Below are 26,896 nucleotides of genomic sequence, written 5' to 3'. Positions count from 1 at the left end.
GAGAGGAAAGAAGAGAGAGGAGGGAGAGGGTCGAAGAGGGTCGAGACCAAGACCACGAAGTCGCCGATTGTTTTAGCGCTAGGCCAAACTAAAACGGCCAGGGAGGCCCGGAGGGTCAGGGCCGTGTGTGAAAGGGGTTGGATACGGAGATGAGTTTTTCATGTGGGTCGTCGAGCATTCTCCACAAATCGATGCACGAATCTATCTTTGTGACGTAACGATATCCCGCGATAAGCTAACGATACGTTGATTACTGTTGCAAATAGAGCAAGTGCGTTTAGCGCTCCACTCGAATAAAAAAGACGAATTATAACGCGACGATGAACGAATGAAGCGCCTCTTGGTTGAAGGGAACGGAATCTCTGGTCCTTGGAGTCAAATTTTATTCATAAGAGGCAGAAATTCTATTTTTTCAACCAAGATTCGCTTATTGCCACGCTTCGTCCCACCAAACCTTTTCTTCTGTGCGCAATACTTGGAAAGAAATTCTTGTTGAAAGTTAATTTAGTCGATTTATTCCGCCATTTTCAACAAATCGCTTATATATTTGTTTTGTCTTGTTTCATGTCAATTATCCAAATTATTTTCGTTTATATCGACAGTTTATCGACACGGCACTGTCCGTGAATTTTCTATTGTAAGAGGATGGCAGCAAGACGTTCCTGCTCGTTTTTTTCTCTTTCGCCCTTTGCATCTCTCTCTCTCTCTCTCTCTCTCTCTCTCTCTTTTTATCTGTGCGTTCGCGCGACGAGGCGGAGACGGTGGCGACGCGTGCCAAATCATGCGAGCGGAATTGGAGAAATTTAAAAAATATTCTAAATTTAATTACCCCGCCGTCGGCGACCCTCGGTCTTGCGAAATCGAGCGGGCTGCCAATGGCTCGGTTGAAAAATAGCCGATCGACGAGCGTTCCTCGGAGCGTTGCTTTCGGCGGAAGAGCATTCGAGCCCACGAGCTGTCGAATGCGTCAAAATACAAAGTGGAAGACGATCCCGAAAATTAATGAATAATCAAACCTCACTCTCTGGACATCGCAGCTTCGAGCAATGCGTTCATTTGCAATTTTCCTCTGCGCGATCGCTCAAAGATCCCATCAACTTCACCGCGCTTTGACACTCGACCTTTAGGTGAGACATTTTTTAACAGACCGCGCAAAGCCACGCGTGAATTCGCGCTCGAATGTTACCCAACATTCCGAGGGTAACAAAGGGGAGGAGAAGCGGGAAAAGGACTCCGTAATTCTTCGCGAGCGCGAGTTCCAGGCGTCGATGGAAAATAGTGGCGCGCTTAATAGTAGTCCGCTCGTTATGCGCTCGTCTAACCGCCTTGTTAAGCTAACAGTCGTATAACCGCACCCGGAGAATATTCAAAGTTATTGGATACGCGATCTCGTAAATCACGGGGCGCTGTGCGCTACTTTGTAAAACTTTTCAAATGCCTTGTAGCCGGCGCGGATAAGAGAAAAATTCGCACTAGAACGCGAATTCGCTCTCTCTCTCTCTCTCTCTTTCTCTCCCTCTTTCTCTCTCCCTCGCGCGCGCGCGCATCCCGGATGCTTTCGCGGGCACGTATAACGCGCGAGATACACCATAGACCGGGCTCGTTGTGCCCAGTTTGTCGTAAATTTCCGTTAACGAGCTGCCCGCGCCGAGTCGCGGCTCGGCCGCGCTTTTCTCAGGCAATATGGCCGGCTGCGAGAAAACAAAAAAGCACCCCGCGAGAAATATGAAACTGAGGAGTCGTTGTGCGCGCTCGCGCACGCTCTCGCGCTCGCTCCATAATTTCCCCGCATGGAAATGAAATTGTTTATTGGCGGGCCCGCCGTTAACGCGGACAGATAGCCGACCACTGTGTATTGCCACCGTGATCGACGTTGTTGGCACCGCGCACAGTATAGTTCTTGTTTATCGCGCTCGCGCGCGCTACGAATTCGAAACAGATGAAGACGGATGAACGTCGCGGTCGTTTTGCCAACCGTCGTCCCCGGCCAGACCGCGGCGGAGCCGCAGCCGAGTGAAAGGAGGACTTAATTCTAGAAAGCTAACACGAAATGATTAACGCTAATCTGGTCTTACGCAGCACGGCGGCGTACCGGAGGATTACATGATCAGCAGGCGGAACAAATAAAGCGCGAGTATTACATTGATCATTAGCAGTCGATGTGGACTTTATTAGGCTGACAGCGATAAATAAAACGTCAATGGACGCGAATCGCGGATCCACGTCGACGAATCGACAACGCGAATGTGTATTCTCTTCGGCGGAACGCATCTCTCTCGTGCGTCTCGATGACTTCGCGCGGTGTGTGAATGGATTCTTTTTCTTTTCTCCGACTAAACATACGCCATATATCATTCACTCGCTCGATGTTTCCATAGCTTCCGATAGCTGCGACAAATCCCTTTGACCTTACCCAGCCACCAATAAGGGTAATCGGGTTTCCCGATGTTCTATCGCGACCTCCAGTATTGACAAATTTCCCCGACGCCGATCCCCCTTTTCGCTTCCTCATCGCCACCTTGTTTCGCTGTCCCCCTCTTCGCGCCGGAAAAATCGCTGAATGAAGATCCATGGTGCGTTGTGGGGGAGACTTTCTCTCTTTCTTCCGATCATAGGCGTCGAATTTCGTGTTTTGACAGCGGATCGTCGATCCGTGGCGAGTTGCATTTCGCGCATAGGGCACGCCGAAAACTCCCCGAACAAAGAGAAGCGAGAAAAGGACTCGCGAGGAGCCGCTGCGGCGCGGCGGTTTCCCCTTCCGGCTATTTGAATTTATAAAAAGGGTTCGATTCTGTTTATTTTCGGGGCTCGCTGAGCGACAGGAGAGACACATGTGTGCGTGCGAGCGCGTGCGAGGGTAGATTGCGCGCTTCTCTATCGGACGCGATGTTAAGCGCGCAGAGTTTCCCCTCGTAAAAACTTTGCGCGTCCTACACGCAGCTAAGTGCACGGGGGAGTGCGTTTAGCGTAAAAACGGGGGCTCGAAGCCGAATGCGTCGTGGTAGAAGGGGTACTGAGTGCCCGCTACAGATTCAGCCGAATCGTGTCTTTGTGCCCGGCTGTGTATGCTCGAGACAAAAGCGTCATACTATAAAATTCCCATCCACGTTATCGGTTAGCAACTATGTGCGTACGTGAGATCGCCTCCGTGAGCGTTCTGTCACGTATGCTCGATGCACTGCACCGAGCAGTACTCTGCTTATCGCGGTCGGAAGTGACGGAGGACCTCGCGATAAAGAACGGACAGAGAGAGAGAGAGGAGGGGGAAGAGAGCGATGCAAAAATAAGAAAGAAATTTTGCGCGCGCTGCCATACTATTCCGACATATTTCACCATCGCATCTTAGAATGACGAATGAGTTACGTCGCGCTCACAATCACGCACTGAAACAATCGACAATGCGTCGCGTTAATTATTCCCGGGAGTTATTTCGGAATTATTTGTACACGGGGAGTTTAAAAATTGCGCCCGAATATTCGGCATCCGGCAACCGTTCCCTCGTTAAATTTAACACGCCCGTCATAAGTAAGGGCGCAGAGGGTTCGCGGCGTTCTAAAAAGAAAGGGGTTGCACAAGGGGTCCTGGAGCCGATCGAGAGGGGCGCGGTGACGGCGGCGGCAGAGACAGAGGCAGAGAGGGTAAGAGGGTGTATTAAGTAGTACGCGTGTAATACTGCCCCGAAAAAATCTATACGCGACAGCGTCCGGCGGGACGAGGGCGAGCTAGATTAAAGAAAAAGAGACTGGTGAACCCCCCCTCCCCCCTTCGTTCGTTTACTGTGCGGGTAAAGCGATACCAGTGCCGCGCGATATTAACAAACGCGTCTTCGTCGAGTGTAAACGAAGGAAGGCAAGCTGTTTACTAACGCGTAAAATAACATACGTCTCGATCGCTCTTCGACACCCTTTATGGCGACACGGAAAAAGCCGACGGTTCAATAATTCCTCTTTCGCTTGACGGACTCGTCCTTCCGATTCGCGTTATCGTGCGCGAAGGACGAGCATGTCTCACCGCGCGAAGCAATCGCGCGAAATTGTCAGTGGCGCGCGCTGACGAATCCCAACGGCGGTATCATCACGCCGATGCTCGCATCTGCAAGCATCTGGTTAACGCTCGGCTCCGCGACAGGAAAGACACGTGTACTCGTTTCTTAAAGCCGTTACGTTTAGATCGTCGGGTTGCGTAAGCTAACAGCGTTGACGTTGATTGGACGAAGGAAGGTACATTAAGCATGTGCGCAGCGCGCGAGGGGAAACAATAGGAGGGAACGGTGAGAGATCGAGTCCTTACTGTATCATTAGCATATGGAGTCGCGAACTTTCTACGTAACTGTATCAATCATTTTTCAGCCATTTGTTCAACGATTCTTACGTGTCTCGTGTAGAATTCGATTGTCAGCGGACCATGTCTCCGCTTGGCCGTTTCCTTTCCACGAGGGGAAACCTTCTTGGAGGAACATGTTCCACAGAGCCTCTGTATAGGTGGTTATAATAATGAGCCGAATCGATACCGAAGTTTGTGTGTTGCGTTCGATGAATCGTTACACGAAAAGTTGCTTCATGCGAACACGGAAGCATTGGACAAAGCCGGGCTGCTGATTTTAGGGTCGCCGACGAGAGACCGTTCTTTCTTCCCCTCCACTGTCGGCACTTCGCGCTACCTCCCCCGGTAAAGAGGGCGCACTAATTATAATGAACTCGTTCGCCACGAATGGGAGAACGGCCATAACGACGTTTATTCTCGTCCCGAATAATTCCACGGCCCGCGACGGCGAGAACGGTCGTGTCCGTACGTCGGCAATAAGAAGAAGACGTGCCTCTAGAAGAAACGCGGCGACGTCACGCCAACCAAGAAGGTGCTAAACGGCTGACGGCGATCTCTTTGTGGCGCCAATTATTCCAGAAATGCGTTTTGAATTAAGCTTTGTCACGCCAGAGGCTAATGGACCGGTCGGAGAGCGTCGCGACGATTCATCAGAGCGGAAAGAACGAAGTGAGCGAGCGGCTAGTGAATTTTAGAAGATGAAAATTCGCGAAACTTAACATTCCACGTGGCCTTAAAGAGATACGTGGTCGCTAAAGAGCATCTAAACGAGCAATTTCCCCGCCGTTTGTTTTTGCGGCAAAAAAATATCGGGTCCTCTTCCCTTGACGAAATTGCCGTGTGCATTCATCATCCTTACTGTGCAATCCGTGTAATAACGTTTATTCTGGTACCCAACGATTATTGCTCTGAGAAACGCACTCAGGAAAGGAAGAAGAAGAACAAGATAAGGCAAAAGACGACAAAGAAGAAGAAAAGGAAGATGAGCAAGAAAAACGCACGATCGAGAGATAAAGAAGAGCGCGATGGATGAAAACGGCAACAGGAAAGAAAGAGGAAGAAAAAAAAAAGAAATAACGAGTCGAAATTTAGATTCTATGTTAAGTCTGTGAAGATTGTCGAATTCGTAAGTCAGTAAAAAATCTCGAGATACAGAGTTTATATGTACAGAATATTGAGCTTCTTTGATGCTACATTATTGAGAGAAATTATCCAATAAGAAATTGACAAACGGATATTTTCGATCAAATTCCGGTCAATTTTTATATTCGATCAGAATATAAATTTTATCAGATACTTCCGATCATGGCATTCCATCAGATAAACAGGTCAAAAAATTATGAACCAATATTTCTCATCGGATGTTTCCTGATATAAAAATTTATTGGTATTTTGTTCGGAAATATCCATTTGTTAATTTTTTATCGAGTAATTTCTCTCAGTGTACAAATGATAACTTATTGCTGTTTTCTCCAACATATATAGAGAAATATTTCTCTGATTTTGATCAATTTCGTTAATTTTAAATAAATTGAATTATTGCAGTGGTAAAAAAATACTAATAATCGCTGCCAACCGAAGTTTGTTACACTTTATACGTTCATATCTTTCGGTAGTTTTGATTCTACCAGTTGCATTACGCTTTGCGGAGAAAATGTCAGCAAAATTAAGATATAGTCAGACTTTGCCCGGCTGGAAAATAAAAAAAATGCACACTGTTCGCGGATAAAACCGAGTCGAAATTGTGATTCTAAATTAATCCTGCAAATTTCATCAAATTTGAAGAATCAATAAAGAACTTCGAGATACAGACTTACCTTGATGTTGTAGGTAGTTGTTTACTGCCGTCTTCTGCATATTGAAGAAGCTCGGAAATGTCAAAGAAGTTAAAAAAAATACTCTTTCAAGAACTATTTAACATTATTTTTATGATCAATTCAACATTATATTTTCATTATCATATATTCAAATAGAATTTATTTATTTTTATATTTATTTGTTCGCGTACTCACATGTTTACGTTGATTTATTTATTTATTTAACACTAAGACTGCGTCGTAGATGGAACTGCCGCGAATCGACTCCAGAGATTCAAGATTTGATATTTTCGAACAAAAATAACAAAATCTAGAGACGTACGACACGATCGTCTCCTTTTCGCTCCGTGAAGGAAACGCCGCAAAAATTAAGCGGTCGAATGCATCAAATGCACAAAACCAACAGTCGTTCATCGCCATTCGCGTGTCCCACTCATACACAAGAGATTCCCGGAATCTTCAAAGATATCTTTTCAATCAAACTATCATAATCGCTTTTGCTCGATAATTATTCGACACTGAATGAGCGAAGTATGGCGTTATTTTACATTACGTTAACTGGCAAATGTATACACATACGCGGTTAGAAACCAACGAAATGTGGCTTATATTCGAATAAATGGAAATATAGCGAGTTATTCAATGACTTTTCAACTCAGAACGAGATCAAAACATGAATTTCAAGCAGCATTGTTACCATCTGCCATGGCACCTACCTTAAGTGTCTGCTTAACTCCCCCGATGCATCTCTTTTCGTTGAAGAAATGTCGAAAAAATTGTGTGCATTCGATGCGTGAAAGCCAATTGCCAATCACTATCACTCGATAGTTGCTCGATATCCCATCGTTACAGATATATTATAATTAACAATGAGCGAAACGTGGCGTCATCATACATTAATGCATATTAATTGGAAAATATACACGTGTTATTAACAATTGGCGAAGTGTGGCTATATTTGAACAAGGTTAAATTTGTATACTTAATTTCTGTCAGCAATGTATTGGTTAAATAATTTATTTAGTTACAAATAGAGTACGAGAGAGATTGGCAAATGTTGAATTATTTAATAAGGATTAATGTGTGGGGAAATGGAAGAGAACAACACTTAATCTCACCGCTTCCTAATTTTTCTCTTTTCTTTCTTTCTTTTTCTTTTTTTATCATTTGTTTGATTTGCTATTTTTCACTAACGCGATGTGAATCGTTGATAATTTCCGGGTAATACTGCTTTCCCCCATGTATGAATATATATATATGAGTGAAAGAAACTAAATTTTTTCTCATTATTTAAGATTTGTATTTTCTGTTCAAAACGTGCTTCTAATATTTTTAATTATTTCTTCATAAAACACAAAGAAAAACTTAGAATTATTTATTGACTGTTTCATTATTTTTAAAATAACCCAGGAATTACACGGAAAGTTAATGAAAGTATCAATGAGATTTGTACCTCTTACTTAAAGAGCTGATATGAAGCTCCAGAGTCTCGTAGAGACAAAGATAACAGTTGAATGTCTAATAATGCTATGCTCCAATAAAGATTTGAACTATATTTTGGTACAGTAACAACTTGTGATAAATACAAATGAAACGAGTTGTTGAGAGATGTAAACAAGACGCGACTCAAAGAGCTATTAAATTAAAAAATAAAAAATTTCGAAACATATTAAGGTCAGTATTCATAGCTGAAATAATTTACCGTCTTTGCTTGAGAACATAATTAATTAATTATAATTTCGCATTTATGGGCCGTTAATCAGCTGTTCAGTTCAGTATTCGTGAAATAAATACAGATACAAATTTTCTTCTGATGAACAATCAAAGATTTAAAAAGCTAAAATTATTTGAGAGATTTATAAAGCTAAAATTATTGTCAAATAATGGCAAACTGTGAATGCTGACCTGAATTTCGACTCGGTTATTATCTCATTTTCACTAATTTCGTCAATAATCATGTATAATGAACGTGTATTTAGCATACCTGGAAATACATGACGAGCCGTTACCCACGTCTCTGCATCTGTCCTGTTTTCCTGATCCAACATCCTGCTCCTCTCGGCTACTCCGTCGTGGTACTGGCACTAACACTGATACGCTCGTAGACACGATTCAGTAAAAAATACACGTGTTAAAAAACGCGATGCCGACGAGAGGCTCAAGTACCTCAAAATACTGACGAAATAATTCAGTTACTCGAGAAAAACAATAGATAACGCACCAACACATGTAGTCCGTGTTATGTGTTATCGCTCGCCGGCCCGGAATTGACTGAAAACATCCGGAAAAGTTTGCGAAGCACAGATACAAGTTTGACCGCTTTGAAAGTTCCGAATGTTTTGACTGTATAAGAGAACAATAGATAACGTATTAACATACGCAGTCCGTTATGCGTACCGTCGGCCGATCCGAAACTGAATAAAAACATCCAGAAAATTTCGCGAGGCACAAAAGTAAATCTAACTTCTTTGAAGATATTGAATGTTTTGACTGTGTGCTTGCGCGGCGCTTGTTGACGAGCGACGACTGTCGGCGATAAGAAGGCATGAATTTACATTTCTTGTCGATTGTTTTAGTCCAGTACATAAATTTGTCAGCAACTCTTTACTAATCACGATTTGTAAAAGTTTTATGAGTTATTTCTTATACATCTTATTTCTTATATAAAATAACGAAATAGAAATACGAAACAAACACGAAAAAAATAATCAAAATTCGCTCGAAATGTATTATGTAAATAATGTATTATGCAAAATGTAATATAAAAATTTAAGTGTGACTTTTAGTAAATTCGTTGTATTGTTAGAATTGATTGCTTCATATAGGACTGTATAATATTTCATCAGCTTCTAAGATATTTAATCCTTTCACACTACCGATGACTACAGTCATTTAAGTGAATTTGTAGAATTAATGTGGAACCAAACTTTCGACTTGAGTAACCATGCGGAAAGGAAGTAGGTGCTAAACGCGGATAGCAGCGGGATACGTGCGGGGCAGGAGAATAGCGACCATAACGTAATTTTGACAGAAATAACGCCGCCTCGTTCGCCGAGAGAGAGACAATAAGTTCGCGACACTCTCTCGCGGATCTTAGAATAGTTTAGTGTCGGTCGCTCTTCCTCTTTCCACTCACTTTCTCCTTTTCTCTCTCTCTCGGCTCTCTCTCACTCTCACTCTTTCTCTCTGTCTCTCCGTCTCGCCTCTCTGCTGCCCTCGCCTCAACCCGCTCTTTCCCGTGTTCACCCTTTGTGTGACTCTTCGCTAATACTGGCGCCGACATACTCCTGGCTCACGTTCGAATTCGACGCTAGAAATCCATCATTCCCAATGGTCGCTGGCTGACTTTTATTAATACAAATGATCGGTATCGATGCAAGCAAATATGAGCGACGACGTATTGTTGAATTTCGCGCATCGTTTTCCAACACACGCGCGATCTTACGTTCTCCTACACAAAAAGAAATTTATTTTGATTAACCAAATTTCTGGTAAAATACGAGTGAAGCCACAAATTCCGGTTAAAGTTATCAGAATTCTGTTCAAGTTAATAAAATTTTTATAAACTTCAAGTGGAATTTTCTGATTTGTTTATACTTCACTAGAAATTTTTGGCTAATTCAACCAAACATTTCTTCCGTGCATTTTCTATAATCTTGTCAAAGAAATAGGTCTAGACATCTCGAGATTTTTTTTGGTAGAGAGGTTCTGGATATTTGATTATTTTGTTGAAAGCAGCAGACGTATTATTGCGACCGTTGCATGTTGAAAACGAAAACGAAATTGGCCTTTGTGCATTGGCTACACACGATAAAAATACCCGTTCCGGGTACCCTATCGGTATCGAGTACCCTAACGTTGATTCTGGGTCATTAAATCGCATCTGGTCGGCGGTTCCATTCGCGAAGCCATTTTTCCGGAAACAATGTCGCGACGAGGACCATCGAGGAAGGGTTGCGCGAGCCTAAAACCGGGTCTAAAGGGGCAGGCAACGCACGGAAGAGGGCACGCCCGGTACTGCGTACCCGTTCACGTATTTCTTTTTTTTTTCACCGGTATTTAGAACCTCTCGAGAAGAAAAAGCGTTCAATGGGGGTCGCCACGGCTAAGACGACGAATCGGTGGGCGCAGCGGGTACTCCACGCATTATCCAAACACGCAGTTTCGTAGGTCATATTAACCCCTCCGTGTTAGCGTGTTAAACGTACGTGTGAGCGCACGTGTAAGTACACGCATACACGCATACACACGTGTGTACGCAGGGGGCGGGGAAGGGGGGGGGGAGAAAGAGAGAGAAGAAGAGAGAGAGAAAGAGAGATCGGTATACACGTAAACGCGCGACGGAGCAGCCGTTTTCGGCACGGTACCCCGATAGCTCGTATAAAGGGTTATTCGCCTGGCTCACGGATTAAATGATAAAAAAAGGAGAACCCTGGCGACCCTGAAATACGGGGTCTTTTCAGGTTCGGGCCTTTTTGAAAATTTTAAACTCCCTTCCCCTGTCTCGCGGAGGCTGTCCCCGCTTCCACCTCGCCGCGATTCGGCCAGGGCTCCCACTCCCTTTCCCGAGCAGCTTTAAGAACTACGAATAAAAGGGTTCAAAGCCGCCTGGATACGAAAGGGGAAGGGAGTGTTGCTACGTGTCGTCCTGGGGGTTTCACATATTTTTTAAGATTTGCTCTTTAAGCCCCGTCACGTCGCGCGTATTCTTCGTTCGCTGCCGCTGGCCGAATTGCGCGTTACCACGTGGGTGGTATCTCCTTCGTCCGTCACGTGGAAGGGGAGCGCGCGGATCTTCTTGTTCTTTTTTTATGTAACGTAATAATTGATTTAAGAAAGCGCAAGACAAGCTTTCGTAGTCGAATTTCCGCGGCAGAACAGGATTTTGGGTGAAACGACTCACACTACTCTGTCGAAATCGCGTTCGATCCCACAAATCAAATGAATGAACTAAGCAGCCGTCGATGACGCGTATGACTTTCATCCTGCTCGATAATGCCTTGATTTCGTCGCACTACGTCGTGCATCCTGCACCGAGATTGCAAATCGATCAGCTTGTTTTTTCGTGACGTTTCAAGGCCGCGGCATGTGTGTTTCACTTACGTGCCATCACGATTTTGGCACGCTTCCCCGTTCGCATAATTAGGCGTCGACGAAAGGTTCGACATTCCTGGATACGGAGGAGTTGGCCAAAGCCGCTCGTGGGCACGCCATCTTCTGCTCCGAAAGTTAACCGTTTAATATTTATCCTCGATTAATACGACAACGAGACGTAGAGACCTTGGCCCGCGCGAGAGGAGCCTCCTCTCGATTACGCACTCGAAGTTGCGACCCCGTCACAGAGCGGCAACGACGGCGGTAGCGGATTATAAATTTGTGCAAACAACAATTTCCCGCTGCGCGAAAGCCAAAGGTGCCTCTAATGAGCGACGCGCCGCGTACACACGCATCGCACGGGAGAGAAGGCACGCAGCTGCGTTGCGTAATTACTCTGCCAAAGGATAAATTAATCGCCGTAACCGAATGTTACGCAACCGCGCGTAACTGGGTGCAACATATCCGGTGACACCGCGACGCTTATTATTAAATCCGCCGTCGTTGCTCGATTTCGCCTGGTGAGCGTCCGGCCCGCGTGGAAATAATAATACAAGACATGCCCGCGCACCACTCTTCTATCTCCCTCTCTCTTTGGTTTCTTTTTTTCTTTCTTTATCTGTTTTCTTTTTCCTTCATCCTTATGTACCGTCTACGCTTCGCCGGTTATAACGCGGGAGAATAATGCGCGCCGAATTCTCCCTCGCCTCCTTTTTCCCTCTCGCGTAACCTTCATCTCTCTTTTCCTCTGCTTTCTCCCTCTCCCTTTCTCCCGCCCTCTCCCTTCGCCTTTCTCTCTCTCTCTCTCTCTCTCTCTCTCTCTCTCTCTCTCTCTCTCTCTGTCTCCCTGTCTCTCTTCTCTCCTCGGGCCTTCCTCTTTCTCTCTGGACCAAACCCTTTCTCTTTTTGTGCCGTGGCGCGCATATACGCTCTCGCATCGCAGAAACGCACGGGCGGCCAATGTACGCGCGCGCTCCCTCCGTTCTGACGGCACATATACCACCGTGAGCGAGAGAGAAAGAGAGAGAGAAAGAGAGAGTGAGAGCGCGGGGAAGCCCCGCGAGCCACGAGAAATATTCGACAATTTTTAAACTCGTTCCTGAACGCGCATTCAAACGTGCGCGCGCGCACAGTCCGCGAGTAGGAATTTCTCAGAATCGTCCACGGTCCTGGTAGGGTGCATCGAACGCTGGGTGGCTTGATGGATGTTACGGGGTAGCGAGTATCGACTCGCCGCAGTCTCCGATCGATACGACGCGCGTCCGATAAGTTAATGAGAAACGACGCTTTCGTTCTCTCGTTTCTCACCGATGTAATTTAATTAATCGGCTCTCACATATCTTATATAATGAAATTTAATTTGATCACACGGTACAATCAATCGACGACGTCGTCCGGAGAGCAATGGGTATTTATTTCGCGCGCCTCTCTCTTTTCAACAGCGAGTATCGATCTGACATGTGTGTGCGCGAAGTGACACACGTCCGCGCGAAGAGATTCGCTGTGCACGCGAGACGAGTGTTTCGCCGATACATACGCGCGCAAATAATAAATTTTAAGTAGCTGTCGGTTGCAAGAAATGCAAACGCGAGACCGCACGAGAGAACGCTTTAACTGTAGAATATCGTTCGTTTAGGCAAAAAAGGAGAACGGCGTGGCGGACGCGCGCGGTTTATTTCCATCTCGTGTGCGCCGCGTTACCTCGGGAGATAATTATCGCGAGCGAGGATTGGTCAACCGAATTGCGTCTCTCGCGCTCAATATTTTCTTGCGTGCCGCGGCCGTTTCGAGCCTTTTAGGAGAGCTATGAACGCTTCGCCGAGGTAAATGCTCACGCGCCTCCGCCTCGCCCGCGGCCACAGGCGCGCTTTTTGCATACGCGTATTGCGATCGCGGTCCGATAGTTTTTTGCCCCGGCCATTCTTCCTCCTCGTCCCCTCTCTTTTCTTTTTTTTTCTTTCGTTTTCTCTTTATGTCGCGGCGCGCCCGTGCGCACCGAACAACCAGTTTTCGGACGCGCGGGAGAGCTCGATAGGTCGACGAACGGTGCGCGCGCTCGTAACTCTCGTATATGTATCAGAAGTCGTTCTGGTATGCGCGTCCCCTCTGATGGTGCGAGAGCTTGGTGCGAACGGTGTTATCGGGGACATACGGTCGGTAAAACGTTGCAGTTGCCTGCGGAGAAACGTGTTGCCCGCCGACCAACTGTTCGCCCGGCGCGAGCTTTACCTCGCGCAGGTCTCTATGGCAGTTTGTGACCTGCGGAGCGCCGCGCGCGCCTCTCCAATGGAAAACTCGAGGGCAGCTCTTTGATTTTCGAAATCGAACGTATTTCTGCGCGTGAAATTAAAATTGCGTACTTACGTCCACTCCAGATCAATGAAAACTGCAAACATTCGTTTCAATACTTTCAGTTTATTTCATTTAATTTTTAATTTTGAAATTTATTTATTTCTAATGTTTGGTATATGAAGAAAAAACGTTTCAAGTTTTGGTCTTATCTCTATAAAATTTGAGGAAATTCTGTGACAAATAGCTGCCTTGCAAACGTCAACTTTGAAAAAGTCTCAGTTTGATAAGGAAGATTGTTTCGCTTGTTGCAGCTTTAATCAGACAGAGCATGTCTCCCGTGGCGGATTCCTTGATCGGTGGCTCAAAGACATCGGTGTCGCAGCCGATCATCGATTACTCCCGATACGTGAGGAGATACACCTCGAGTCAGGAATGCGGCAGTACGTATTGTAAGGAACTGGGTTGCAGGGAGCACTTTCATTGTCTGGACTGCAGCGGCCGGGTGTTCGTGAAGAAGGAGGAGATGATCAGGCACTTCAAGTGGCACAAGAAGAGGGACGAGTCCTTGCAGCACGGCTTCATGAGATACTCGCCGACGGACGATTGCTCGGAGAGGCATCCCGGCCGGGCCTGTCCGCACAATAGAAAGCAAACCCACTATCATTGCATCCACGAGAATTGCGACAAGGTGTACATATCGACATCGGACGTGCAGATGCACGCGAATTACCATCGCAAGGACTCGGCCATCATACAGGAGGGCTTCCAGCGGTTTCGGGCTACCGAGAATTGCGCGACCGAACATTGTCCGTTCGTTGGCCAACGGACCACGCACTTTCACTGTCGGCGACAGGGATGTCGGTTCACGTTCAAGAATAAGGCCGACATGGGTAAGGAATGCGTGATTAATGTTGGCGCTCTAGGTCGAAACTATCGTCCGTCGAAACCATTGTCTCTCTCTTTCTTTCTCACACAGAAGACACACCTCGACGTTTCTGTCTTTACTTTTACGCTCTGACAAGTCGTTTCGTTGATTAATTCGTGATCTAACGTGTATCATAACTATGCGTTCACAGACCACCATGATTTGATCGTTTCCTTCGTCTCATTTTTTCCAGACAAGCACAAATCTTACCACATCAAGGACGAGCAACTGTCGCGCGACGGCTTCAAGAAGTTCATGAAATCAGAGGCCTGCCCCTTCGACCAGTGCCGGTTCTCTCGGGTTTGCAACCACATTCACTGTATACGACCTCATTGTAGCTACGTTCTGCACTCGTCCGGCCAGCTCTTCTCGCACAAGCGGAAACACGAGCGCCACGAGTCCGAGTTGGCTTACCGGAAGTACAAGCAAGTCAGTACGGTAAGTGGCATGCGTCCCTCGGGGTCATGGGCGCCGGACGAATTGAGCGCTCAGAGTTTGTCCTTAAGTCTGAACGGCGAGAGCTCCAATGAAGGGAGAGGCTCTCCATCGTATTACTCCTTGGAAGACTCCTTCCAAAGCGGCAGCGATCTCGCTATGGACCTCACCGCCCCGACCACCACCATTACGGCCAGCGGAAGTTCCGTTAGTCTTGATCAACAACAGCATCAGCAGCCCCAACAACTGACCGCCGCCGAATTGGCCTACCTAATGCCCGCAAGTTTGGAATGCGCGTGCAACGCGGGTCGGGAGCACCATCATTGCGGGCTGGACCGTTGTGGCGCTACCTTGAAGGATCCCCGTGAAGTTCGAGAGCACCTGAAGGAGCATGAGACGCAGGAGCGCATAACGGACGCTTTCTTCGAGGAGGGCGGCTGCGATGACAGCTGTCCGTACGCGGACAAGGAGAAGCATTATCACTGCAATTGGGAGAACTGTCGGGAGGTGATACTCTCCACCGACAAGCCGTTCCGCAGGCTGCAGCATTACAAGATTCACGAGTACAGCCGGCAGTTGAATCTCTCCTGTTCCTCGCATACTCTCTCCTCCGACGTCACGTTGACCCACCTGACGAACATCGACGCGATGTTCAGGCGGAAGCGCGGCAGACCGCCGAAAAATCGGGTGATCGAGATCTGGTCGGGAGGCGACCCCGCCACGCACACCCACGACTCACCGCAAGCGATCTTCACGAGTTTCAAGCTGCCGAAACCGCAGACGCCGAGTCTGACGCCCATTTCGTTGCTGGAGGAGCGAGAGGGCAGCGTGTCGCCCTCGAACAGTCTAGGAGAGCCCGATGGATTCGCCACGTACAATCCAGAGGGATGCCCGGACACGGCATGTGCTCTCAGATTGACCAAGCATCATCACTGCTCGCAACCGCGCTGCCATTTCTCCACCGAACGACCGGATCAGCTGCTGATGCACAGCAAGGACTTTCACGACAACGTCGACATACCGCCGGGTTTCGCCTTCTACGACAAGATGGTCGACTGCCGGCTGGCCGGCTGTCACAGCAATCGCGTGAATCGGCACTTCCACTGCACCCGACCGAACTGCGGCTACTCATTCGTCAGGTACTCGACGATGGCGTTACACGAGAAACAGCACTCCGGTCACAGCGAGTCCTGTGCTCAGGAATCGAGCAATCAGGAGTGCCAGACGCAACCGCAATCGTTTGTTCAAGAGACGAAACCCAGGATTCAAGTGAAAAATCCCGCCGAATTAATCGACAAGCCCGATGAGACTTTATCCGCGGGAGACTCGGACAACAGGACGATGATCGATGACAAGGAGTCCGAGCTCGCGAGTCCCGATAGCTGCAAGACCACCGGTAAGTACCGGGCAAGAGGACATGAGTTCTCATGAGTGCACCACCTATATAGTGTTAGTCCATAGACGAGTTTTGTTTGGTAGTTTATTCTTTTTTTTTTTGTTCGAGAAACACGACAGAGACTCTCTCCTCCACTAGAATACATATACATTGTGCATGCTCCTCTGCACGTAGTCGCAACCCCGTTCACACCTTGTCACCACCTCGCATTCGTTGTTGAAGTAGAACACTCCTCGCTGTCCCTCGACAACAGTCGTACGTTGTTTGTCTCCCGCGAGACCGATTTAATCGTCCCAATCTCCCGATGTATATATTTGTACACACACGGTGGTTGTATATTCATAGTGGGAGGTATATTTGAAGTGTTGGTTGTTTGGTTGATTGTTGCTAGTGGTGAGGGCGGCTGGCACCTATTATCCGGTCAGCGGACCGCCGAGCGAACCCGCACTTCCGGGCGTCGTGCTATCCATGCGAGCTTCCGTGCACCAAGGTTCGTGTCTTTTGAACCAAGTTTTGTGCTTTTGAGAGTGTTTCCGTGTTAGTACACGTCCAGGACTAGGTCTCCTTCGTTTCTCGCGTTTGTCGCGTTTCGCGCGAGGACGCACGGGCCGGGTTCAGACGAATCTATGACGTTGCAGAATCACCGGTCATGCCCTCGATGAGCTCAACCTCGCCGCACACCCTCTACGGACCGGAGCAGAGCTGCAGCAGACCGTTCTGCAAGCTGAAGCGCAAGAATCACTACCACTGCAACGCGTGCAACCAGGCCTTCTCCGAGCTTGATCGTCTGGTCGCGCACATAGCGAAACACTCGACCGGTGCTATCCTCAGCCAGCAGCAGCACGACGTGGTCAGTCCGTCGCCGAATCAGCTGCAGCACGATTACATCGCGCAGTTGTCGCAGAAACACGACTTTATGACGCAGAACGCTCAGATGGCGCAGAACATACAGAATTTTCAGAACCAGATGCAGCGACAGATGCAGCAGACCCTCGGTCAGATCGGCCAACAGTCGTCGTCCCAATCGAAGGACATCAAGCTGGAGAAACCGAGATGTGGCACCGACATCGGCGTGCAGAACGTACCGAACGTCAAGCGAGAGCCACCCGAGAGCACTCGGGACGACGGCAACAACCCCGTGGTGGACAGTCACGAGAACGGCCAATTGCCGCAGCCACCGATTCCACCTAATGTGCAGCAACCGTCGGTACCTACCAGCTTCGAGCTCGATCTCAGCCACGGCTTCCACTTTCCCAGTCCCGCCGTGATGGCCGCTATGAATCAGCAGATCGCTCTCATGAATCAGGCTCTACCGCCGTTTCTTCAGCACGGCGGCATGTACGCCGGCGGACCCGGCCTGATGTTTGCACCCGGATTGCCGCCGACCAACTTCCTCCCACCCGCGAGGGACGAGAATCCCCTAGCGTCATTGGCAGCTAATCTCAATCTGAACAAGAGATCTCTTTCACCACCGGATGCTAACTCGCCCGAAGCGAAGAAGCAACGACTCCATCACTCTATGCGGATGCTGAAGGACGAACCAGTGCCGGAGGGATACGTTAGGTTGGTATCGCCGCTCTTGTGTCTGGCTCATGAATTGATTTCATTTAACACTAAGACTATAGTCATAAAATGACAGGTACCGTATAATATCTCTTTAATAAAAAATGTTTCAAACTGATATATTTAATTTTAAAGTCGCTAACTTTCATCGTGTATTCATGTAGTTCTTAAAAATGATGTAGTTTCTTAAAAATGGACTCATGTTTTTTTGTAGAAGCAGCAAAAATATATTTTTTTTCAAAAACCTGTATTACTTTGACCACTCTGATAGGTTGTTAAACATCAATATTAATTCATCAATGTTAATTTCAATATTAATTTGACGATTATTGTGGATTTTATAGGTTCAGGTTCAACGAAGACTGCAGGTACCCCCATTGCGGCTACAGAGAACATCAGACTCACTTCCATTGCATGCGTCAAGACTGCGGTTACTCCTTCTGCGATAAGACTCGCTTCGTGCAGCACACCGCGAGGCACGAGCGGCTGGACACTTTAATGGGGGGTGATTTCCAACAGTATCGGGCCAACGTACCCTGCGGACGGGCTCAGTGCGCGTACACGTCGTCTCTCGGCTCAATGCAGAACAAGGCGTCGCACTTTCATTGTCTAAAGTGCGACTTTGTCTGCACGGACACGAACAAGGTGGTCGCGCACCGGCGGCAACACGCCAAGTTGGACAGCATCGCCGCGGCGGGCTTCCAGAAGTTCACCCCCAGTCAACCGTGCGGCGGCGTGCAGTGCCAACACTCCGGCAAGCAGACGCATTACCATTGCCTGCAATGCCAGTACGCGGTGCTGGGCCTGGCGCAAATGTCGGCGCACAAGTACCGGCACATGGACACCTAACGATCTCCCGTGGAAGTCCTGCGCCGCGTGCAGCAGGCTCGAATAAAGCATTACCTTGGTCCCTGTAGACATTCCCCCGAGAGAATGGCGCGGCCACCTTCCTCCGAGTAGGTGTCGAAACGAGCGGAACCGTTGGTAGGTAGGTAGGGAGAAAGGAAGGAAGGAACCGGAGGCTAGTCAGCGACTTCGTCTCAGCTCGGTGATCGTCGTCGACAATTGTTCCGTGAAACAGGAGGTCGAACAGTCGTCCGCGAAACTCCGGAAGGGGCCAATAAGGCAGATTCCTAGTCCCTATAGACATTCCCCGAGAGAGAAAGAGAGAAAGCGGAAGAATAAGAGATCGCTCGAGTGCCTCGATCGAGGCGTCGTTCCTGCGGACGATTCGCGGCAACCGGTAGGGGGCTAGTCAGTAACAATTACCTTCGGGATAAGTACTACAAAAATGGATCGAGAACTCTGAGTCAAGGTACGCCCGCGATCCTCGCGGCTACATCGTGGAAACATTGTTGAGACGACTCGATCTCTCCGTATTTAGGATCTAAAGAACTGGGAACCGTTGATAAGAAATCGAGTTACGGTCGTAATCGAGAAGTCTTTCCAGAGAAGTTTCCGGAAACGGACACGGACGTGAGATAAATTCAGCCTGTATAAGGTTCACACACACACACACACACACACACACACACACACACACACACACACACACACACACACACACACACGTACACACACATACAGTCGAATCTCAGAATAGAATTCTACCGATGCCTTGGAAACCGGGAATCAACGAGGGGCGAACGAAACGTGGCGTAGCACCTAAGACAATAATACGAAAATAAGCCTATCGCATAGTTTTAGCACGAGAAAAAGACAAACTATATAATATTTAATAGGAGAGAAAAGAGAAAGTAACCCCCGTGTACATTTTCCTTCGTTAGTATCATCCTGTGTACCCTCCGCGTGAGAATAGACCTTACGACGATCTAGGTAGGATAGTCCTAGATGGTAGGATAGTCTAATGCGTTATCGACGAGGAGGAGAGTGGCGAGCATGGGAAAGGTAAACAATACGAAACGGCGGATCTCGATGACACGATAATCCGACTGAGGCTCTTTCTACGCGTTGCGAAGCCGCGGAAATCGATGCAAGCATCATATTGCGTCTTTCAAGCTTTACCGCTAAGAATGGCGAAATAAGGGAAAAATATCGTCTTGATCGCGAACATAATAAACGCCTATTGCATCATTTATATCGGCGGCGTATTAATAGAGCGTCTCCATTGCGCAATCGATAAAGAGTAAACGCTGCAACAACTAAGAACATTTTTCCGGTACTCTTATCTGCCGAGTCAGAGATTTTCTTTTTCGAAATAATCGCTTTGCGCGGATTTTTCTGTTGATAATTGCATCCGGAGTCAGTGAGATCTCATGATGACACTTTCTAACGCGATACAAAAGCCCGTCGGGACGCTGCAGTTATCTGTTCGATGACACTGATACAAATTGTTACCGTGCGTGTCGCCGCGCGATGTAAACAAGATCTCTGGTTTCCATTCCAACGCTATTCGCGTTCTCGTGATGATAACTGACCCGCCTTAACTGCGTCCGCGATCATATCATACGATTAGGAAGTTCCATTGTGAAACCTTACGAACTTCCGCGCGCGTTCGCTTTAGTAATTCCAAACTATCCGCTTAATCGGTGCAACCGAGTGAGTTGATTGTGCAATGACACGACGGCCCGTCGTAATCTTGAAAACACTCCCAGTAGAAGAGAAGAGAGAACTACGTTTTCCAAGACGAATAATCGCAATTGGAGGGTACGCGGTGAGAGTTAGACAAACAGTATTGATAAACCGAGAATTAACTAGACTGCGGTATCCGAGAAACAAGGGCGGAAGGCAAAATGAGAGCGTCGAACGACATAAAGTCGAGAAAAGGAAAAGTTCGTAAAATAATAAGCCGGATACGGACGAGAAGGCGTATTCAAAATGTGCTCTGAACAGCGGCCGTTGATCGATATCACGCAAACCGTTCAATATATGTGTGTATAGTATATATGAATTGTGATTTTTTGTGGCGCGAATCGTTTGGTCGGGAGAAGCAGATCTCCCGCACTTGTATTCCTAGAGCGTGCTCAATGATATTCTGTCCGCTTTCATTCAATACAAAGTTCATTTTTCGCGCGCAGCCTTACCGGATCGAGAGCAGGTTCGTTTTCCTTCTATGTTTCAATTATTACCTCACAGACGACGGGACGGAGACGGGTGCGCGCAGAAGATCACGATATTCTCTTATCTTCAAACTTGAGCAAAGTTAATACACGATTCGTGTGCGTAGGCAGACGGGGATATATAACGACGCCGGATGAACGATAAGGGGTATCCGGAGAGGTTTGCGCGCGATTCTCGCACGAAGAATTGCAGAACACACATATTCCTCCTCAAGGCGGATGACTATAGATGTAGCACACGAGGAACATTACGCGACTGCTCGGCGAGAGGTGCCTTTAGGATTTTCTCCGAACTTTCGTAGGGCCGTGCCTTAGCGAAATAACGTACAAAACAGACACGCAACGTAGGAAGTTACTTGTAATTGCAGCCGTAGTGACGGAAGAAACGAGCCCTAATCGACGATCAAATCGCACAATCGTGCACAGACCTCGTTAGATTTGCGGACGGTAGAATCAAAGTCCGATCTGATATTTCAAATCGTCTTAACCTCATTTTTCAGATAATCCGTAAGTAAATGTTGTGGCATTTTATCACATTGTTGAGACCGATTGTTCTCAGCGTCGCCTAAATATCTGTTTCCTTTTCCTGTTTCCTGTTATTTTTTTCTATAAAGTGTAAGGATATTTTACTCACTCAACAAAAGTGATTTTACTTGCATATCATTTATCAAAATCGAATTTCATACAAAAAGTTCTGAAGTATTTTAATTTTTTTTAAGTGAACACAACTTTTTTATTTGTTTAATTTATCAAGATTGAGCTCCATGGATACAAGTTTTCAAAATATCTTTTTTTTTATAAGTGAGCGATTTATTTTATATTTAATTTATTAGAATCGAGCTCTTGATGTAATGAAATGTTTTGAAGTATTTTTATTTCTTTCAAGTGTGATACGCTGTCAACAATGTTGCACCAGCAGAACATGAATTTTCTCGTGGTTAATAATGGTTAACAGTGTGTTAAAACGAATTTAAGATGGCCTTGAATATGAAATCGCATTATGACTACCGTCAACTTGCCGGCATGATCGAATTTCGGAGCGCCGTGAATTTCGATATAGCGGTCGATCGCGATTAGAGAAACAAATCAACGGAAACGTGCTCGGCGATTACCATATCGTCGAACACGGTGAGTTTCTTGGACGGGATTATTTTCTAGATCACTTTAGTTGGCCGACTGGGAGACGGTCGTAGACGTAGCGAGATTGGAAAACATTAGTGCCTTAAATAATACGTGTCGAACTAGATGAAACGCCACCGAGCACAGTCGCCAAGATTTAGAAAACCATTTTAACGTTTCTAGAATTTTTTATGGAACATGTACGACTCATTCGGGAGGAATTGCTTAATTCTTAATTCGCGCCACTGACTTCGCCGTTGAGAACCCTTTTCCGATGCTTCGCGTGTAAAATTAGATATCTCGAGAGAGAAAAGCTCCATACATAACTTACGCTCCGCGGAAAGTTCCTTAAAATCACGGTCAACAATGTGTGCGCGAATAATACGAAGAAACGCGGATGTCAGCAAAAATAACTTGTTATGTCTGCTTTCGCTAGCACGTGATTTAATAATGATCCCGACAGAAAGTGGAAAAATCTCACAGAGTTGCATCAGACAGTAAAAGGAATGAACTTCAGCACCGTGAAGGAGAAATTGATACTTTGTAACATTATCATAACCCAAACGTGTCTGCTCTTAATTAAGATGGCGACATTTTGCTTCTATCTCGCGTCGCAACGAGTGATAATGGTCGCCTGTCTAGTGCTCTAATTTATGTCGTAAACATCGGTCAGCAGTCAATTTGTAAAACGATACCGTTTCCCGCCCAAACACCACGCGCGTAATCGAAATTCATATCCGGCATCTTTCAGACACGAATGACACCTTAGGTAGGAGAAAAATCTCGCGAGACGTCACATATCAAAACTACTACCATTAATTGTTCCAACTACTGTAATAAAAAGGGAGAAGTCATGCTTCATCATCAAAGATGTGTCCTCCTCCAGCAGGAGGAGCGCCGATTGCGTATATTGCGGCAATAACTGTGAAGTAAAAAATTATAAGACACTCTGTACAAAAAATATGGACGTTTTGAGTAATATAATGAGAACGAACTATTTATTTTAACAAGACGTGTCTCTTATCCATTGTGGCCCGTAGTCGGTAAAAGAAATGAAACAGATCGATGGAGTTTTGTGAAGGCTACAACACGGTTTTCACGAAGCTCGCGAAATAATCGGGAAAATTATAACGTTTGGCGAATAATACTCGGTCCTTACGATTTTCCACTTCACAGTACCGAAACCAGAGATAGCCGAGTGACATCGACATAATCACGATGAACCTAGAAGAACCTAGATCCTTCGGATCACGCGCGAGTCGAAGGACACAGAGAGACTACATAGACGTTCTTAATAGTTTTCTTTTCTTAAATATTACAATAGTAGCATTCCATAGCGAGTCGATAGTCATCGATCCTGTCCACGTCGACGGTGCGTCGTCTCTACGCGACGATTTGGCAAAAATCGCGGAGAAAGCTCGCCAATCCCGATATCGTGTGTCGCATTGGCGACGTAACGCGATATCGAAGCGGATACCAATCCCGGAGGGCGCAGAGAAAAGAGGAGACGAAGAGGAGAGAAGGAAAAACACGAAAGAACGTATACGCGAAATCGAAGATATCGTTCGCATCGGGAACGTGGAGAGGCTTCTAGAGCCCAGCCATTAAACGAGTGCCATAAAACCACGTTGTAAAAGTCGAAGTACATTTTTACTATTGTTAAGTCGAGAGACACTTGCGGGACTACGGAGGATTAGGCATGGTCGATAGACAAAAATCTGTATAATATTTATTTAGTGTTTAATCGACGGGATGCCCGGGAAGGTAAAGTGCGAGGACGAGGAGAGGAGGGTAGTGGTCGAAAATGGAGGATTTACTCGATCGAAATATAATCGCGACGAGTGAATTCTGCTTGAAGCTCGGGAGGAAAATAAAGGAGGAGGTGGAAGAAGAGTTATTAGCAACGATATTTGATGGTTGCCTTATAAATGTCGAACCCCTTTATATTACATACATAATATATATATAAAATTGGAATTATTATATATATATATTATTATATAATATAAAATATATACATATATATATATATAGATATGTGTGGTTATCGTCCGGAAACGACGAAAGCAAAACAAGAGCGGAGCGAAGGAGTTGTATACCAGTAGAACGTACTGTTATTCGAAGAAAGCTAGAGAGATTCTATCGTATGTGGTCATTAGTATTAAAGTATCTGCTGTACGGATCTAAGAGAAAGAAGAAACTATTATATATATAATTTTATCTATTATTATTAATATTATTATCTTTTCTTTATTATTATTTTATTATTATTATTATATTATTATTATATTATTATATTAATGATTATCGAACAACATCTTATGTAGCTGTGATTTTGCTTTTGAAAAGTAAAAATTAAAAATATTTATAGCAACTGAGAGACGATCCTGCGTTTGTACACTTTCCACTCGGTCGCTCCCTCAAATCCACGCTCGTCGGACGCTCGCGATTCACATTACGCCGCTTCGATTTTTACAAAACAGAGTCAGAGAGAGAGGGAGAGAGCTATCGATCGAGTACGATAGATGAAATATCAGTGCACATATTGATGTGTATCATCGGTCTGTCAACTCGACAGTTTCTCCGGCATTTCCGCGAGATAACGAGAATCCAATTTCGCTGCGTCGTGTTCGCAGCGAACGTTTGCACATTTGGACACGTTAAAAATTCGCCTAATTCAGAAAATACACTCGGCGTCGGTCGCCGGGCGCACGCCATTCGTCATATTTGTACAGTTGTACAAAAGCACTTAAAAAAAGTAACATCGTGATAAAACTCACGTAGTTGCCGGAATAAATAACGTCGCGAGACGCACGTATACATATATCGGTGGACGATGGACTTTGAAAGTAGGGAATCACTTCGTTTCTAACATCACGTCCGCTTCACTCTTTTGACTTCATGCTTTACACGTAATTGTGGGACACGTTTATAGCAAGAGATAGCGTGTTATCGAAGCTGGCGTCTCGAAATCCCTGACCGCTGAAGAAACGCGCGTTGGAAAGCATAAGTTGTGCACCAAATTAATATAATTGCTGCTTAATCATTAGAGTGACAATTTTGCAGAATAAATGCCATGATGCATATTTTTTCTTATTTACGTAAATTTTATGTAATTCTCATGTGTACACAATTTTATGCGGACAGTCGAAGCCGCGAATAATAATAACGAGGCGTGACTTCATGATAAAATAGCTGTTTTCCAATTTTCCAATTACGTAGCTCGCGGCCGCAGCACACTTTTCACGCTTTAAATCCTCCGTTTGCTCTCATAGCCGGTCATTTGAGTCAATCAAATGCACGATAGCGCGAAATGACCGCCGAGTCGAAGGGGAAGAGGACAAATGAGTGGGAGCGAGACGAACGGTAAAAGGAAAAGCAATCGCGCAACGTGTGTGCTGCGTGTGTATGTACGCATCGTGGCAGACGCGTTCGCTGTCCTTTACTTACCGTCGACTTCTCAGCCGCACAGGCGCGCGACTCTTCGTTTTCGCTCCGCCGCTCATTGCGCGCTAGACTGTAGTTTATTTGGGCTTTAACGTCAAAGAGAGCACCAATTTCGACTGTTTAGAGTCCTTAGATCGTATCTAGGAAATATTCCTCCAAAGAGAACTATTCGCGAGTGTTGGAAGCATTAATCAATTAAAATCTTCTTCGACGAAAATAATTGGCAAGAAAACCCTCAAAATTAATCATGTGTAAAATCGCCAGTAATTTTATCGATTGTCGAAATTAATTATTGCGCAAACTTTGATATAATCGATTATACAATAGTCAATAATTCATTTCATCGACGGATTAAACACCTCCTTAACATGCTCTATATTAATTTATTTTTTGTATAACAGTCTGAAGTACATCGATCACGATATTCAACATTAACGATTTATACCTGCCTAAGTACCTTTTTTTCTCGTTATAAATATCAAGAAAAATTAATAGAATATCGATCGCTTCTCCTAAAGACAAAGTCGATTTTCCGCTTCTTCCTAAAGACAAAGTTAACGGCACGTGCTACGAATCTCATGGCTACGAAAGCGCGAGGATTAATCTTATAGGTGAACAATATACGTTCATCTTCGTAGCGAGCACCTGCACGGTAACTTGAAGTAAAATTGTCGGAAAAATGTGTAAGCGCTGTCCATCATCTGCTGAAGAACTTGACCTAAACATGTGCTGCGGATGAACAAGAGTGGTCCGTGCACGTGATCGTTCCATGATCGACGTTACCATTGGCGGAGGCGAGGGATTGAAACATGTGCTGTAAACGTGACGTTATCATGGGCCCTTACCAAGTCATACCAAAGGAAGCTCGCTCTTTTAATTTACTTATTATTTAGATCTTATTTCTATTACAGGATATTTAAGAATTTGCCTCTGTTTGAATAATTACAATTAACTGTCATTAGACAGGCTTGGATCGAGATTTTTAACAAATTTATTTAAATTAATATTGATTGGGAAAAAAGATACATACATGAGATATCATCTGATGTTACGACAAAATAAAATTGAATATTTGATCGTGGCCTATATCGATTGCGTTTGCCTGCACCTCGAGACGGAAATATTAATTCTCCCTCGTTAGATGATTCATTCGGGCGGACGGCTTCTTTCTTTACTCAGCGTCGAGTATACAATGCATTGCTCTGTTCTGCGACCTGCGTTTGTGTACACATAATGTTATGGTCAAACATACAGGTTGAACTCGTCATTTGAATACGAACGACGGTTTATCGGCCGTTGGGCGCCGATGGGATGTATCCGGCTATGATTGCCACCACGTGCTGAACACGACGGCAAATTGCGATAAATTCAACTTTCGAGCTTTGATCATTTGCGCAGGCTGTGA

At 45.8% G+C, this 26,896-nt stretch overlaps 1 protein-coding gene across 5 annotated transcripts in view; it reads left to right on the top strand.

Annotated features, from left to right (window-relative positions):
- Positions 1–24,424, top strand: part of LOC116843857 (zinc finger protein castor homolog 1-like) — a 193,656-nt gene extending 169,232 nt beyond the window's left edge. For 4 of the 5 annotated variants that reach the window (XM_032814693.1, XM_032814695.1, XM_032814692.1 and 1 more), the window contains 5 exons: positions 13,838–14,416; positions 14,645–16,282; positions 16,674–16,772; positions 16,921–17,845; positions 18,190–24,424. In XM_032814693.1, the coding sequence (XP_032670584.1) occupies positions 13,838–14,416; positions 14,645–16,282; positions 16,674–16,772; positions 16,921–17,845; positions 18,190–18,694 (3,746 nt within the window). In that variant the 3' untranslated portion in view covers positions 18,695–24,424. The remainder of the gene's footprint in view (positions 1–13,837; positions 14,417–14,644; positions 16,283–16,673; positions 16,773–16,920; positions 17,846–18,189) is intronic. The other variant, XM_032814696.1, reaches the window with a different exon arrangement.
- Positions 24,425–26,896: the final 2,472 nt, after the last annotated feature.

Source organism: Odontomachus brunneus, unplaced genomic scaffold, assembly GCF_010583005.1.
Source record: "Odontomachus brunneus isolate Ranch 3 - 2012 unplaced genomic scaffold, Obru_v1 Obru_scaffold_036, whole genome shotgun sequence".
Taxonomy (NCBI): domain Eukaryota; kingdom Metazoa; phylum Arthropoda; class Insecta; order Hymenoptera; family Formicidae; genus Odontomachus; species Odontomachus brunneus.
This window is presented reverse-complemented; position numbering and strand designations above follow the sequence as displayed.